At 41.8% G+C, this 13,797-nt stretch overlaps 1 protein-coding gene across 1 annotated transcript in view; it reads right to left on the minus strand.

Moving 5' to 3' along the window:
- The window catches only part of MAN1B1 (mannosidase alpha class 1B member 1), a 387,442-nt gene that overhangs the window by 200,271 nt on the left and 173,374 nt on the right, over window positions 1-13,797 (minus strand). Inside the window, exons 5-6 of the mRNA XM_086921150.1 lie at window positions 6,172-6,287; window positions 5,416-5,601 (exon numbers count right to left, since the gene is read on the minus strand). Of these exons, the coding sequence (XP_086777276.1) occupies window positions 5,416-5,601; window positions 6,172-6,287 (302 nt within the window). The remainder of the gene's footprint in view (window positions 1-5,415; window positions 5,602-6,171; window positions 6,288-13,797) is intronic.

Genomic DNA, 13,797 nt, shown 5'->3' on the forward strand with positions numbered 1-13,797 from the left:
ATGGTACCGTACAGGCAACTCCTTAATAGCGATGGCAATCTTCTTCAGTAAGAAAGTCACAGAGAACTAAAAAGTCTACTAAAAAGGTGGACCCTAGAGTAGCCTCAGATTTACGGAAGAGGACTCGTACTAGGTCTTTGAGTGACATGAGCTTCCTTGCCAGTACGACAACAGCCAACGTCAACAGAGATCTTTCATGTCTCAAATTTGGATCACTGAATGACCTTTGTCATCATGCTATATGACGGGTAATGGGCCGGGAATCAGTACATCTATATATGTGAACTCATTAATCAGTTGTTGGTCACAGACTCCATTTCTGCTATAAGGAAGTAAGGAACATGTACACCCAAGGGACAGTAAATAGAAAAAGAAGGTTCTCTGTGATTTATGAAAAGTTAGATGGTTTTCAATCTCCCAAAATTGGTCAGGCATGGTGTGCCAGAGTTTGAGCGCCATATAATGGATGAATGCGCACCAATCAGCAAGTGCTGTCTGATGTCATCCGACTATGTAATGTGAAACTAAAAACAAATAAAACACTGTCTTGCTTCTCCATAGCAATTTGCTGCCAGATCATCCCACTTGGTGGGTCATTATACAGAAGGAAATGGTAATAATAATAAGTCACCTCTTTCAATCACTGGTAGGTGTCTCCTATTAAGAAGCTCCCGTAGTTTAACAAGCAATTGCATGCAATAGGGCTCGCATTAGTAAAGTTTGAGGGATTAGTATTGTAAATGACAAATTTATTATTTATGTTTTTGTTTTGAAATTTTGGAAATTAATAACTGTCATTTACAATGCTAATAGTGTTAACTTGTGGAAGTGTGACACCTATAGCATTTGTAATCCGTTGCTTGTGCTACACAAGGGCCGATATAACAGCAAGTTTAAACATATGCAACAGAAGCAAGGAGTGAGAGTTACCACGAACAGTAGGGCGGGGGTGAAAGGAACTACAGACAGCAAGAGGAGGGCAGGCCTGCGGCCGTGAATAAGTGACGGCGGGGGGCGGGCAGCGAAGCCTTTGATGTGCCAAATGCTGCTGGGGAACCGAGTTGGAGCCTCGGCGTGGGCTCAGCATCCTGTGATTCTGATCAAATCACTTTATCTCCCTGCGCCTACCACACAATGAAAGTGTCCTTGTGTAACATAACTGGTGCTCAAATCATTCATCAGAGAGCATTACCATGTGTAAAATGACAAAATAATGAATTAAAATGTTGCACATACCACATAATTTGTCTTTTCTTGCATCATAATTTAGACAACTTTGATGCATAATTTAGTGTCCCCCCTGCCCAATAAGTCTAGTTGTAATGAGTATTAATGAAGGATGAACTGTCCACACTTCACTACTCGAAAATGTGTGCCCATGTGACAGCCCTTATGATGTGCCCCTACACTAGGATAAATCTCTGCTCATGGACAAAAGCCCCTCGATTTGGGGATGGGTGGCTGGAGGCTAGAACAATGCTTTGGAAAAAAGAGCAAAGGACGTGGTTCTGCAGGCTCAGTAAAAAGCTTCAGGGCTCGAGTGACAGGGGTGTAATTAGGGGGGAGGAGGGACGGAACTGAAGTGCTCTGGGTTTAATAGATGGTCAATGTCCAGCTGGTTTGGTGTGTTATTTTATCTGCAGCAGGGTGCTTTGCACAACTTCAGCTTGTTCTAAGAGGCAATCTGCTCTGCACACCCGTGTCGCACGGTGCACGCGCTGCACAATATCCGACTCGCTTTACCAACAAACATCAGTATTATCGACTCAGTGAGCTTAATTAAAGTGTTGGTATAATGCCACACGAGCAGCTTAGTCTCGAAAGCTTTACGCCGCTCCATATGCACAACACACTTTCTTGCACTGTGTTTCACGTTCTTTACAGCGTGAGGAACAATGAGAGGAAGAAGGAAGCGAGAGAGCGAGAAAGAAGGGAGAGAGTGAAAAGGGCGACAGGGGGAAAAGAACATGGTGAAAGATGGAGGGACAGAAAGATACAGATAAAGACAGCTCACAGATGGACTTGGAGGGAGAACGAAAGAGAAAGAAGAGGGCAAACAAATATGAAACAAGGAACTGGACGACAGCAAGGGACTGGGAGACAGAAGGAGGTGGGGGCAGGGTGAAGAGTTAAGGGGTAGGGAGAGACGGCACAGGCTGGGCAGGCTTAAAAACATGTAATTATAAAAATTTCGATCTAGCGCTGAGAAACCCTGGATACGTTGTAGCGCTTTAGAAATAAACATTAATTTTCCTCAAAAGAAAAGGCCCTTTTCTGATTTGCTCACAAAGTTTACAGGTGAAATAAGATTAATCTATAGACACCCGGTTCGCAGTAAGAAAATAATGAATAGCTATTTTTAAATGGTACATTGTTCAGCAATATACCGGATAGTGAATTCCTTGATAAAACCCATTCCGCTCACGGTAGATAATAGGAATTCCTTGTCAAGATGCAATGAGCTGGTTGACTTTTTTTTCCAAAAAATAAACAAAATGTATTTCTCCTTCCCAGATCCAGCCACTGAATTATCTACTCAACGTTCTGACTTAGATTTGGACACAGTAATTCTCCCTCACAATAAACTAGATTCCTTCCCACTGTTGAATTTGGAAATTCTGGAGTCTCTAGTACAGCAAATAAAATCTGTCTCACCGTGTGATCCTGCTCCCCCGGGCTCGCTGGGGTTGGCTAGTGAAACCATTCTCCCCACTATCATGGAGCTGTTGAACTCCTCCATGTTGAGTGGGATGGTTCCTATGGCATGGAAGCATGAAATGGTACGGGCCTTAATCAAAAAACCTGCCCTTGACTCAGCCAACCCCAGTAATTACCGCCCAATCTCTCTGCTCCCATGGGTATCTAAGATCCTGGAGAAGCACATTAATACCACCTTGATGAAATTCCTCGAGGGAAATCATCTCCTCGATGCTTCCCAGATGGGCTTTCGCCCACAACATGGGACAGAGACTGCGCTACTAGCTGTGACTGAGGAGGCGAGACGGATCTTGGATCGGGGGGGGGGGGGGATCAGTGGCGGTGATCCTCCTCGATCTGAGTGCTGATTTTGATACGGTTCATCATAAAATTCTGTTGAACCGTCTCGCCGACCTAGGAGTTTCTGGAGAAGCCCTGGTCTGGTTCAAGTCTTTTTTATCTGACAGAACCTTCCAGGTCTTTGATGGCACATCCGTCTCAGCAAGCAGGCCTTTGGGGTGTGGAGTTCCTCAGGGCTCATCATTGAGCCCTACGCTCTTCAATGCATATATGAGGTCGATGGCCTGGATTGTTAGTCCGCATGGTATTAACATCATTACCTATGCGGACGACACCCAGCTGGTGGTCTCCCTTGTGCAGAAGAGTGGCCTCCAATCACCGTCCAACCTAGCAGTGTGTTTGGAGTAGGTGAGGAGCTGGATGATGAGCTCATGTTGAAGCTCAAGGACGACAAAACCGAGCTCATGCTTTTGGGCCCAGCGGCCCCTTCCACTTTGGAGCTGCTATGGCCCGCGAGCATGGGGACGGTCCCTGCCCCGAGAGACAACATCAAAAGCCTGGAGGTATGGCTAGATAAGTCACTGAGCTTCAACAGACAGGCCACAAAGGTGGCGGCCACCTGCTTTGGCCTCCTTAGGGTGATCAAAAAAATCCTTCCCCTTCTTCCATTTGAGGCCAAGCAGATAATCATACAGGGCCTTGTCCAATCCCGTTTGGACTTTAACAACGCCCTGTATCTTGGAGCACCTGATTACACCCTAAAAAAGCTTCAGCTCGCTCAAAATTGTGCTGCTCGTGTGTTACTTGGAGTCCCACGAAGAACATCTATAAAAGCTGGGTTAAGAACGTTGCACTGGTTGCCTGTCAAGGACAGAGTATAGTTCAAATCTCTGTGTATCGCCCATCAGGCTTTTTGGAAAATGGGACCAGAAATCAACCATTTTTTGATTTCTCCTTATCTTCCCAATAAGGCGCGTCGTTCCTCATCTGCATTTCTGGCTAAGACTCCTAGAATCTTTAAAGCCAGAGCAGGAGGACGCTCCTTCTTGTATAATGTATCAGGATTATGGAACACCCTTCCCTTGTACATGAGAAGCAATTCCAACTTAACGAGTTTTCGGAAGCAACTTAAACCTTTTTTGTTTCAATAACCAGAATCCTTGTTTATTTGTCTGAGGGCAATTCTGTTTAAGTCACAGTGCCTTGACGCCTGAGGGCAACTGTAGCGCTTTACAAATTTTATTTTAATTTCATTTCATTTCATTTCATAGTCAGTGTTTTGTATTTACAACATTATAAAGGAGTCAAGGCCTGCGGCCGTGAAAAAGTGTCTGGCCTAATGTTTAAAATTGAATCAGAATGCCTTCACAGCAGCATACAGAAAGCATTACAACTGGCAAATCAGTGGTAAAGGAGTCACGGCCTGCGGCCGTGAAAAAGTGAAGTGAACGAGAGCGTACACTGGGGAAGCTTGGAACTCGAGCGATCATATGGAGAGGGAGGGGGGTGGGCTGCCTGCTGGGAGAAGCTGGGCTGGGCTGCCTTGAAGGGACAGGGGCACGAAGTGTGAAGTCACTGAAAGTCAAGAGAGGGGGGGGGGCTGCCTGCTGGTAGAAGCTGGGCTGGGCTGCCTTTGATGCGAGTCACGGCCTGCAGCGCTGGTTGGGAAGCAAATGGCTGAGGCTTTGAAGGCTCGTGCATGAGAGCAGGTCACGTGATTGGGATTCACGTGAACTGTTGGAAATCCTCCTTGAAGAGAGCCAATCAGCTGCCTGAAGAGAGCCTTTGGGGGAAAAACTGGATCAGCGACATAAGGACTCACCCCTGTTTTCTATTTCTGCGAAATAGAAAAGGGGCGAGCCCTAAAAATGAGTGCCGAGCTGCGAGTCCTCGGAAATTGAAACTTCACACATCACTGCTCATACTCATATTCACAAACTAGCATATCTAGCATCTAAGAAGATTAATTTAAGAACTAATTATTTTCAAAAGGAGTAGGTATCATTTTCCCCTAAAAACAATGTATTCATTCTCAGGATATTCATGTTAGGATTCTGGATATTTGGATAATTTAAACAAATTGTATTTGCTATTCTAGTAAGCATGTAAACGTTACTGTTCAGAAGTAAAGGAGTGTCACAGTAAAAGTAAGATTAAGTTCCGGGGAGTCAATGTGAAGGTGAACTGAAGTGACAGAAGGACAATATAGTTGTCAATATACTGGTTGGCCAACAGCAAAAGTGTCAATGTGGTGACATCAGCCATACTGCTGGCAATTCCTTTCAAACACTATTCCACATTTGTGAAAGGCACTTATTTATTTCCCACGATCAACAGACTAAGCATACATGGCACTATAAGACAAAGGGACTTTGTTGACCTAAATTAAAGTTATGCTTAATGATATCACACGCTTACCTTCTTTCAAGCCCAAAATCCACATGGTGTCCAAAGCATCGATGAGTGTGAGCCCAAGTCCAAACCACTCACTGAAAGACTTGGAGATGGGTTTTAGTTCATCGTGGCCCCAAGCAAACTCTTTGTAACCTTTCCATGCATGGCGGAATGCTTCAATGACAGCCGCTTGACGCTCATTAAAAGGCACTGAAAAAAAAGACCACACAGGACAAAATCAATCACGTGCTCATCTATTCTTGCAGTGTTCAGGACAGTCCTCTGGTCAGAGCAGTCTAAAACAATTACAAAAAGAACATTTAATCCGTCTGCTGGGCTCACTTCTACACTGGCACTGTCCGAAAGCAAAAGCATTCCTTTTTCAAACGTGCACCATTTGCGCATGGGCAACTTCCATTATAATCACCAAGCGGACTGATGAATTTAGTGATCACCCTCCACTTCTTCTGTTTATTGTACAGTGGAAGGCCCTTCCACGTGGCAGAGGGTAAACGTTAATAAAATAACAGCCGACAGCAAAAAGTAACCAAATGATCAGTACATGAATGATTTAATTCACTCGGCATTCACAAATGCATTGACAACAGTTAACATAGCAATGAAGACACTTCGATCAGAGCCAGCTCATCTTTGTTGCTGTAAATAGCATCAAGGACCCCCACACCCGCCTCGGTACATGATAAGGAGTGTATTCGCCATCTGATACTGGGAGTGAGTAAAAAGCAGGAGGTTGTATGGATGTGAGGCAGGCCCAGGTACCTGGCTCCTTCTCGTTCTCAGTCTCCCCTTGAGCACGTGGAGGCTTGCTGGGTTCTTTTATGTTACTGGATGGCGGCTCAGAGCCCTGCTCTGGTTCGATTACTGCTCCACGCCAACTGCAAGAGAAAACATTTCAAATATGTGATATCACCAGAAAAGATTGATATTTTATTTAAAGCAAGAATGGGGACCTAGACACAAGGTTCATCATTCCTGGCAAATAATTACTACTTTTCCAACTCTTCACAAGAGCACTATTAGACTATACACTACATTTCAGGCACTACTATTTTCCAACTGTTTCCCCTTTCTTAAACTGCCATTTTTCTCTAAAACCATTGCGAGGTTGGTCTTCAACCAGATTACACAATACCTCCTCTAACAACACCTACTTGCACCCTTTCAATCTGGCGTTCTAGTCATTCTCCTTCACATGTGATAAAGTCCATCCCATGATATTCCATTGCTGGCACAGCCGAACAAAATGATGTTCCTTTCGCTGAGCTCCTTGCCTTATCTTTTGTCCATAGCATTCCCTTTGGACACCCGGTAAGCTTTTCCATTTCGAGATTTATCTAGCACAATATAAGAACCTGATGAAGAGGATGATAATTATGTTGATGATCCGGCCTAGGCACATATTTTTCCCTCCATTAGTGTGAACATCTCCTCTTAGCTTCTCATAGGACCTTGATGGAGATCGGGCTTTTTCCTGGTAACACGTTTTCTAGATGCCATTGGAACCTCAAGATGTTTCAAAAAACAAGGGAACCCAGAAGGTATAGAATAGGGACCTTGGGCATTACATATTATACAGAACAGGGGTCCCTATAACAAGTATACTGTAAGTAATCACCATACACTTGATAAGTTGTATGACTTCTGTCCGTCCGGACAGGAATTTATTTTTTGGATCAAAAAAATAGTTTTAGGTTTGTTAAAAATGTCAAGCGGGCACAGCCGTGACCTTCAACATATACAAAACAACAACAAAAAGGAAAAATGGAAAGAAGCACGAAATTGGTCTGTACACTTGTGTTTCAGTGGGACAGACGTTGAATGTTAGACCACACCATTGCAATTATAAATGTTATATACAGAGTTTGCATATGGGGTTGTGTCGACGTGCAACGAAGAGCACCATGGCTATTTCGGGGATGCTTAGTAGCTGCCACGAGACCGACCGCCAGACTCGTGGCAGCTACTAAGCATCCCCGAAATAGCCATTGTGCTCTTCGTTGCATCTTTTCAATTGAAACGCCGTGATTTACCGGCGCCGGATTTTCAAACCGAATCTCGTGGTTGCAGATAATGTCAACACGACCACTATCCTTCAAGATCCCCCGGTCTATAAGCCGTGGACATTATGTTAAACATTGTTTGTTTTATAATGACTAAGACAACAATAATGTCATCCAATGTCCTGATGATGATGCCCATATTCTGAGATAGGCATCGAAACGTCGACACATAACCCCATATGCAAACTCTGTATATAACATTTATAATTGCAATGGTGTGGTCTAACATTCAACGTCTGTCCCACTGAAACACAAGTGTACAGACCAATTTCGTGCTTCTTTCCATTTTTCCTTTTTGTTGTTGTTTTGTATATGTTGAAGGTCACGGCTGTGCCCGCTTGACATTTTTAACAAACCTAAAACTATTTTTTTGATCCAAAAAATAAATTCCTGTCCGGACGGACAGAAGTCCTACAACTTATCAAGTGTATGGTGATTACTTACAGTATACTTGTTATAGGGACCCCTGTTCTGTATAATATTGGAACCTCAAGAAGCAGTTACAGATGCAAACTCCCTGAAATACCAATAACTACATTTTTAGGCGTTGACTGTAAGGAGATGGCAAAAGGGAGCTTACTGGAAGAAACTGATGTAAGTGTAGATACTCAAATAAAAATAACGTGTATTATATGCACAAACCAGAATGTCTAGGCAGTGCTTTACCAATATAAAAACAGTATTATACTTTTATTCCCTTAAAGATCTAATAGCAGAGGAAAATTAAAACAGTACGTTATCTTATAATACAAAATAATAAAGGACATAATAGGACTCATCTTGGGTTGCAACAAAGCATTTGTGCACACTCGCAGTAGGGATGCAAAGCACCACATAGAGGCATACCAACATTAGGCCTAGGCATGATTTCTGGCCTGCATGAGTAAGTTGGAGAGGTAATTCACATACCATTATTTCTACTATTCAAATGTGTAGGTCCACAAGCAGCTCTTGGATAGCAAATGGCTGGAGACCTTTCTGGGATCACATGCCATCATTGTTCTTGGACACAGAAGACACACATCTTCGACCACTATCTTAAAGTCGAGGGAGCATGCAATCTCACAGGTCACTTGTACCATTATATTTGGTGGGAGGGGGGCAGACGCACAAGATGGGAAGCGAAGGAAGGCTACACATACAGCTCTGTTTACTAAACTAAAGGGAGCCTGTCACATATGGGAGAAAGAGTGTCTTGGCCAACACACTTTGAAAGCTGTCCTCCCAATAGGTTTCTTGAGCTCTTCCCTCATTTTCTGGCTGGGGCACAATGTGGGCTACTTCTCGCTCTGTGAGCTGTGGAGATCATGGTGAAAGCCTTGTTCTACTTTGTGTTGGTCCTTGTGTTGGGTTGCAAAAGCCTTCTTCCAGGAAACAGTCCTCAACACTATTTGAAGCAGCTGGGCTTTTCATTCTGGGGCTAAATAAGCCAGATATACAGCCAGCAAGATATTCCAAGCCGTTCTGCTTTGGGTTACTGCAACAGAGGTACTTCTCATTAGTCCACAAGTCTGGTGTCTACAGTGTGAGTGGAGAGCCACATTACCAGCATAATTCACTGGTTTTCTGGATTGGGGCACAGAGCTTATTCTTGAAGTTAAACATGAAATGAATATTTGACACAAATAGTGTAGCACCTCAAGTTCTGAGAGGGAATCAATCCTCTCCAAGTGAATCTTCCTTCAGTCACAGTTCATTCTGATGTCATCACACATCCGATAATGTTAAAGTGCCAATGACGATGGTGAGCATCTCAGAATACCATACCATGCTTATTTGTCTCTTACAGTCCTACTTCCAATAATGTCTGTTTCTGTACTTCAAGGGTAAAGATACATTCAAGGGGTTTTATTTACAATGTTTCTAACATTTGTTAGTGAATTTAATCTGAGACCCAAATCACACTACTAAAACTGTTAAAACCTGCAGAATTAATGATGTCACCCTCAACCTAAAGTCATTTTCCAATTGTAATACCACGAATGTGGTTTACTGCATAAAAGGCCCATGCAATTTGCAGTATATTGGCAAAACCATCCAGCCTGTAAAAAAACGCATATTACAGCATCAATCGCGCATCAGATGTAAAAAAGAAAATGCTCCTCTTGTGGAACATTTTCACCGTTTAGGCCATACCTGTAATCAGATGACTTGGTGGGTGATCGATGTCATCAAACAGACTAAGAGACAAAATAATGTAGACAGAATTCTCACAATGAGAGAGGGTAAACTAATCTGCATTGCAGACACCACCGAAAGGGGTCTTAATAGCGCAATGGAATGGCACGCATTAGCATGCCTATAATTACCAAACAGGCTCCATTACTGTTGCTTAACCCCTAACCACTGAATTGCACAGTAATATTAAGATAGATAAATCAATATGATTATACTGTGTTACACTTCATTGATGATGCTATACATCCTAGATGTGAGTTTCTATCTTTTCTCTAAAGATGTATAGACCAAATAATTAGACTTTCTTTGATGGAACCTAGTTGTTTTCACATTTGGTTTTCTTAGATTTGGTTCTCAAATATCTATGTACACCATTGACCATTATGTCTCTTTAATATATTTGTACACCATTAAGGATGTAATAAATTGCAAATCATGATTTTCACATGTGTATACCTAATAATTCACTTTGATGCACATGTGATTTTGGTATTCCAATCCGACGATTATATTATTACAACATATGGTGGCCAACACTATCTTTTACCTTTTGTTCGAATTTATAGGATTGCTATTAGAGATGGCGATATAATTATATACATGATATTGTAATAATGTTGTGCATGGGCCACACTCTGAATATACTGTTTTACAAAAATTCAATTATGGTTATATCTGATTCTTTTCAAGTGATCCATATAATCTGAATATATATATCACTTTTTACGACGCTACTTCCAAAGTAATTAAATGCGCGTTTCTCTTTGTGTTAATTATATATAACGCAATACTTTCTGCTTATATTTAGTAAACTATTCTAGCCAACAGTGTATATCTATTTCGTTAAACGTCTTTCTCAATCGATCACTTCAATTTGTGATCTATGACGCTCCAACGCGGCTGCTGCAACACATTTAAATATGGCCGCTATTCCCCTCTCATTAAGTATATGCTTTGGACATTCAATATGGCCATCGCGTATCGCTGTACTTTTCTTTTGCGGTACTAACAATATGGCCGTCTCTGCTTTTCAAACTAAGTACACATCTTGGACACTCAATTTGGCCACCGCAAATTTTTATAGTCCTCTGTCGCGGTCCAAACAATAATATAAATTGGATTCGGTATCGTTCAGCCCTGCTTGCTACTTTTGAGCTGGTAAAGGTCATGATTGAGATTACCGAAAATAGGAAGGTGAGTTTTGAACACGCCCTGAACGCTGTTCAAATAACGCGTGATATATAAAATCTAACTCTTTAATCGGATTTATAATTACATCCATATTTGTTAACAGGCGCAAAGATTGTAGACGTTTTTGAAAGACATTTGTGACGATTTCATGTTCACTAAATACAGGTAGTTTTTGTACACCTTCACTACAATTTTAAGTTCATAATCCCCAAATGTAATAAGCGATATTGTTCGTGGCTTTCAGCAATTATTCTGAGATGTTGACTGCAATTGCCTAGTGAGCGTTATGATAACATTGCTATACGCATAAGTTTTATTAGGGGCGTACCACCGTGGACAACTAGGATCACCACGACGAGTTGATCCGCTATAATTAAGGTGATTGATTTCCTTATACCGATTTAATATAAGTCGATTTGCTTACTTCAAATGCTAGAGTTACCTAAGGGCCATAACAAATAAATATAACTTTATATCTCGCTTTAGTGTTATTGAGCCAATCATTCGTGTAAAATGTGGGCTTTTCGATAATTTAACATCTTTGCAAGTCTCTGATACCAATATTGCACTTGCTTTAGGAGGATCTATCGAATGCAACTGACACCTTAAACATTGTTTACTCAACAGAATCTTGCCCCGTGAGCTTACGTTCGAAAACATCTCCTTTCAGTATCATTGAGCCAGTCATTCGCGCAAAATGTATGCTTTTCGATAATTCATCATTTTTGCAACTTTATGGTACCAATATTGCACCGGTTTAATATCGATATTTCGTATGCAACGGACATCCTCAACCTTGTTTATCCCATAGAATTTTGCCCCGTGAGTTAGCGTTTGAAGACAGTCGGTTGCCTTATAAACAAACAGCACTGCTTCAAATCCATTCCAAGGTGATTTAATTCTACATCACTATTTTTCAATTACTCCGGATAATTGTTATAGCGTGAATATTCATAGAGAGTGATAGCTATGCTTCATATTTAATCAAAGGTGATTGATCTATACATCACCATGTATCAAACAAAGTATTTATAGGAACTTCGCAATACCGCCAGATATGGACATAGTGTCAATTCGTGTTTATGAACATTTTGACAATTACCGCCTCTGATTGTCTTTGGAAGAAGCGTTGTTTATTTAATATTCGGAGAATAATGGTTTGCTCTATTTGGCACTATTATTACTATAGGACCCGTTGGATACCAGGTTCATCAATTGGATACACAAATGCCAAACTGCTGCATATTGTAAAGGTACTAATTTACAGTGTAGTTGTGAATTTTTGAACTGCATTTTCCTTAGAACTACAGGAATAAGGATTAAAGTATGTGATCAGATGCTCACTATTGAACTAAACATGACATCAACATCTAGATGAGTATTGGTCTATATAAATGGATGTTGACAGATTTTTTCCATAAATGCAATCAGTATAGAAATGTTTAAATGTCCAAATTTGTTTTTTTTAACAATTTTTTAAGATGGCAAAGCTCGGGTGATATGATTTTGAATAAATGTATAATAGATAGCGGCCTATGACTAGACAAGAGATAGAATAAACACTAATTGATGTTCTATACTATTTTTAGGGGTCTTGTATATCTTCTTTGTCCTGAAGATGGTCTCGGAATCAATGTATAAAGACCGAAACGTCGACCTACGCTTTTTCTTTCTTAATTTACAGCATCAATTACAACAAAGAAGAAAATCGCTCACAATTGCTACAAAGAAGTTGTTTTATTTCTGTAACATGTACTTCTTGTAACATTGTTGATATACTTTCAGTACCCTATTTATGATTTATAATACATATAAAATACAATTTTTCTATATACACCTGTGTTCTCTTGCTTTTTATGTTTAGATCACATATTGTGACTGCTTTGAATTGAACTAAATCAAGATTGTTTAATTCGTTTATAGACCATGATTTATTTGGGTCTCAGATTAAATTCACTACCAAATGTTAGAAACATTGTAAACAAAACCCCTTGAAGGTATCTTTACCCTTTAACTTCTTTGCCCGAGCCCTCAAGGGTATATTGGGTTGCTCACTTTGTGTATATCATTGTTTCTGTACTTCAGCATTCTTGCCACGGATGGCTACAGTATAGAGAGACTGGGTAGTTCGTAAAGCCCCTCGACCTAGGGCACAATGTTTTTTTAAACGTTGCTTCTTGCAGGCCATAAACTAGTTTGTTCTTTGGGGCGTATTGAACAAGTTACTTACCTTCGGTAACGATATATCTGTAAGGAACATTAGTTAGTGTTAGATTCCTTACCTTAGAATATCCCCAGGCGTCAGTCTGGATCCGGAAACTTTTGCGTAGCAGTACCCCTGCGCGTCGGTAGGCGTCGTCTGCAGGCGTCCCCTGCGGCTCCGCGTCCGTCGTCGGCGTCGTGCGCCGTGATGACGTCGCTGGAGTATATAGACGCCGCCTCCGCGCGCTGACGTCAGTTCTTTGCACACAGCTTTTCCGCGCCAGGAGACGCAGAGCCATGAGAGAACCAACACTGGTGCCATGTAAAACTAGGGCCCTGAAAGGGATGACCTTAACCCTAGGTATCAGTTCGCAGAACGGGGAGGATGGGTGGGTTCGGTAAGGAATCTAACACTAACTAATGTTCCTTACAGATATATCGTTACCGAAGGTAAGTAACTTGTTCATCTGAAAGAAACACGTTAGTGTTAGATTCCTTACCTTAGAATACATACCCCAGCAATACCAACCCCGGTGGTGGGTCTGCGAACCAATACAAAACTACACCAGAAAGTCCTGGAGGACAGAACGGCCAAAGAAGCCATCCCTCCGGACTTGACTGTCCAGGCAGTAGTGCCTCGCAAAGGTGTGCAGCGAGGCCCACGTAGCCGCTTGGCAAATGTCCTGCAAGGGGACTCCCCGGCCCAGGGCAGTAGTAGCCGCCGTGGCCCGAGTGGAATGGGCCCTCAGCCCAA

The sequence above is a fragment of the Lissotriton vulgaris genome, chromosome 5 (assembly GCF_964263255.1).
Source record: "Lissotriton vulgaris chromosome 5, aLisVul1.2, whole genome shotgun sequence".
In the NCBI taxonomy this organism is placed as follows: Eukaryota; Metazoa; Chordata; class Amphibia; order Caudata; family Salamandridae; genus Lissotriton; species Lissotriton vulgaris.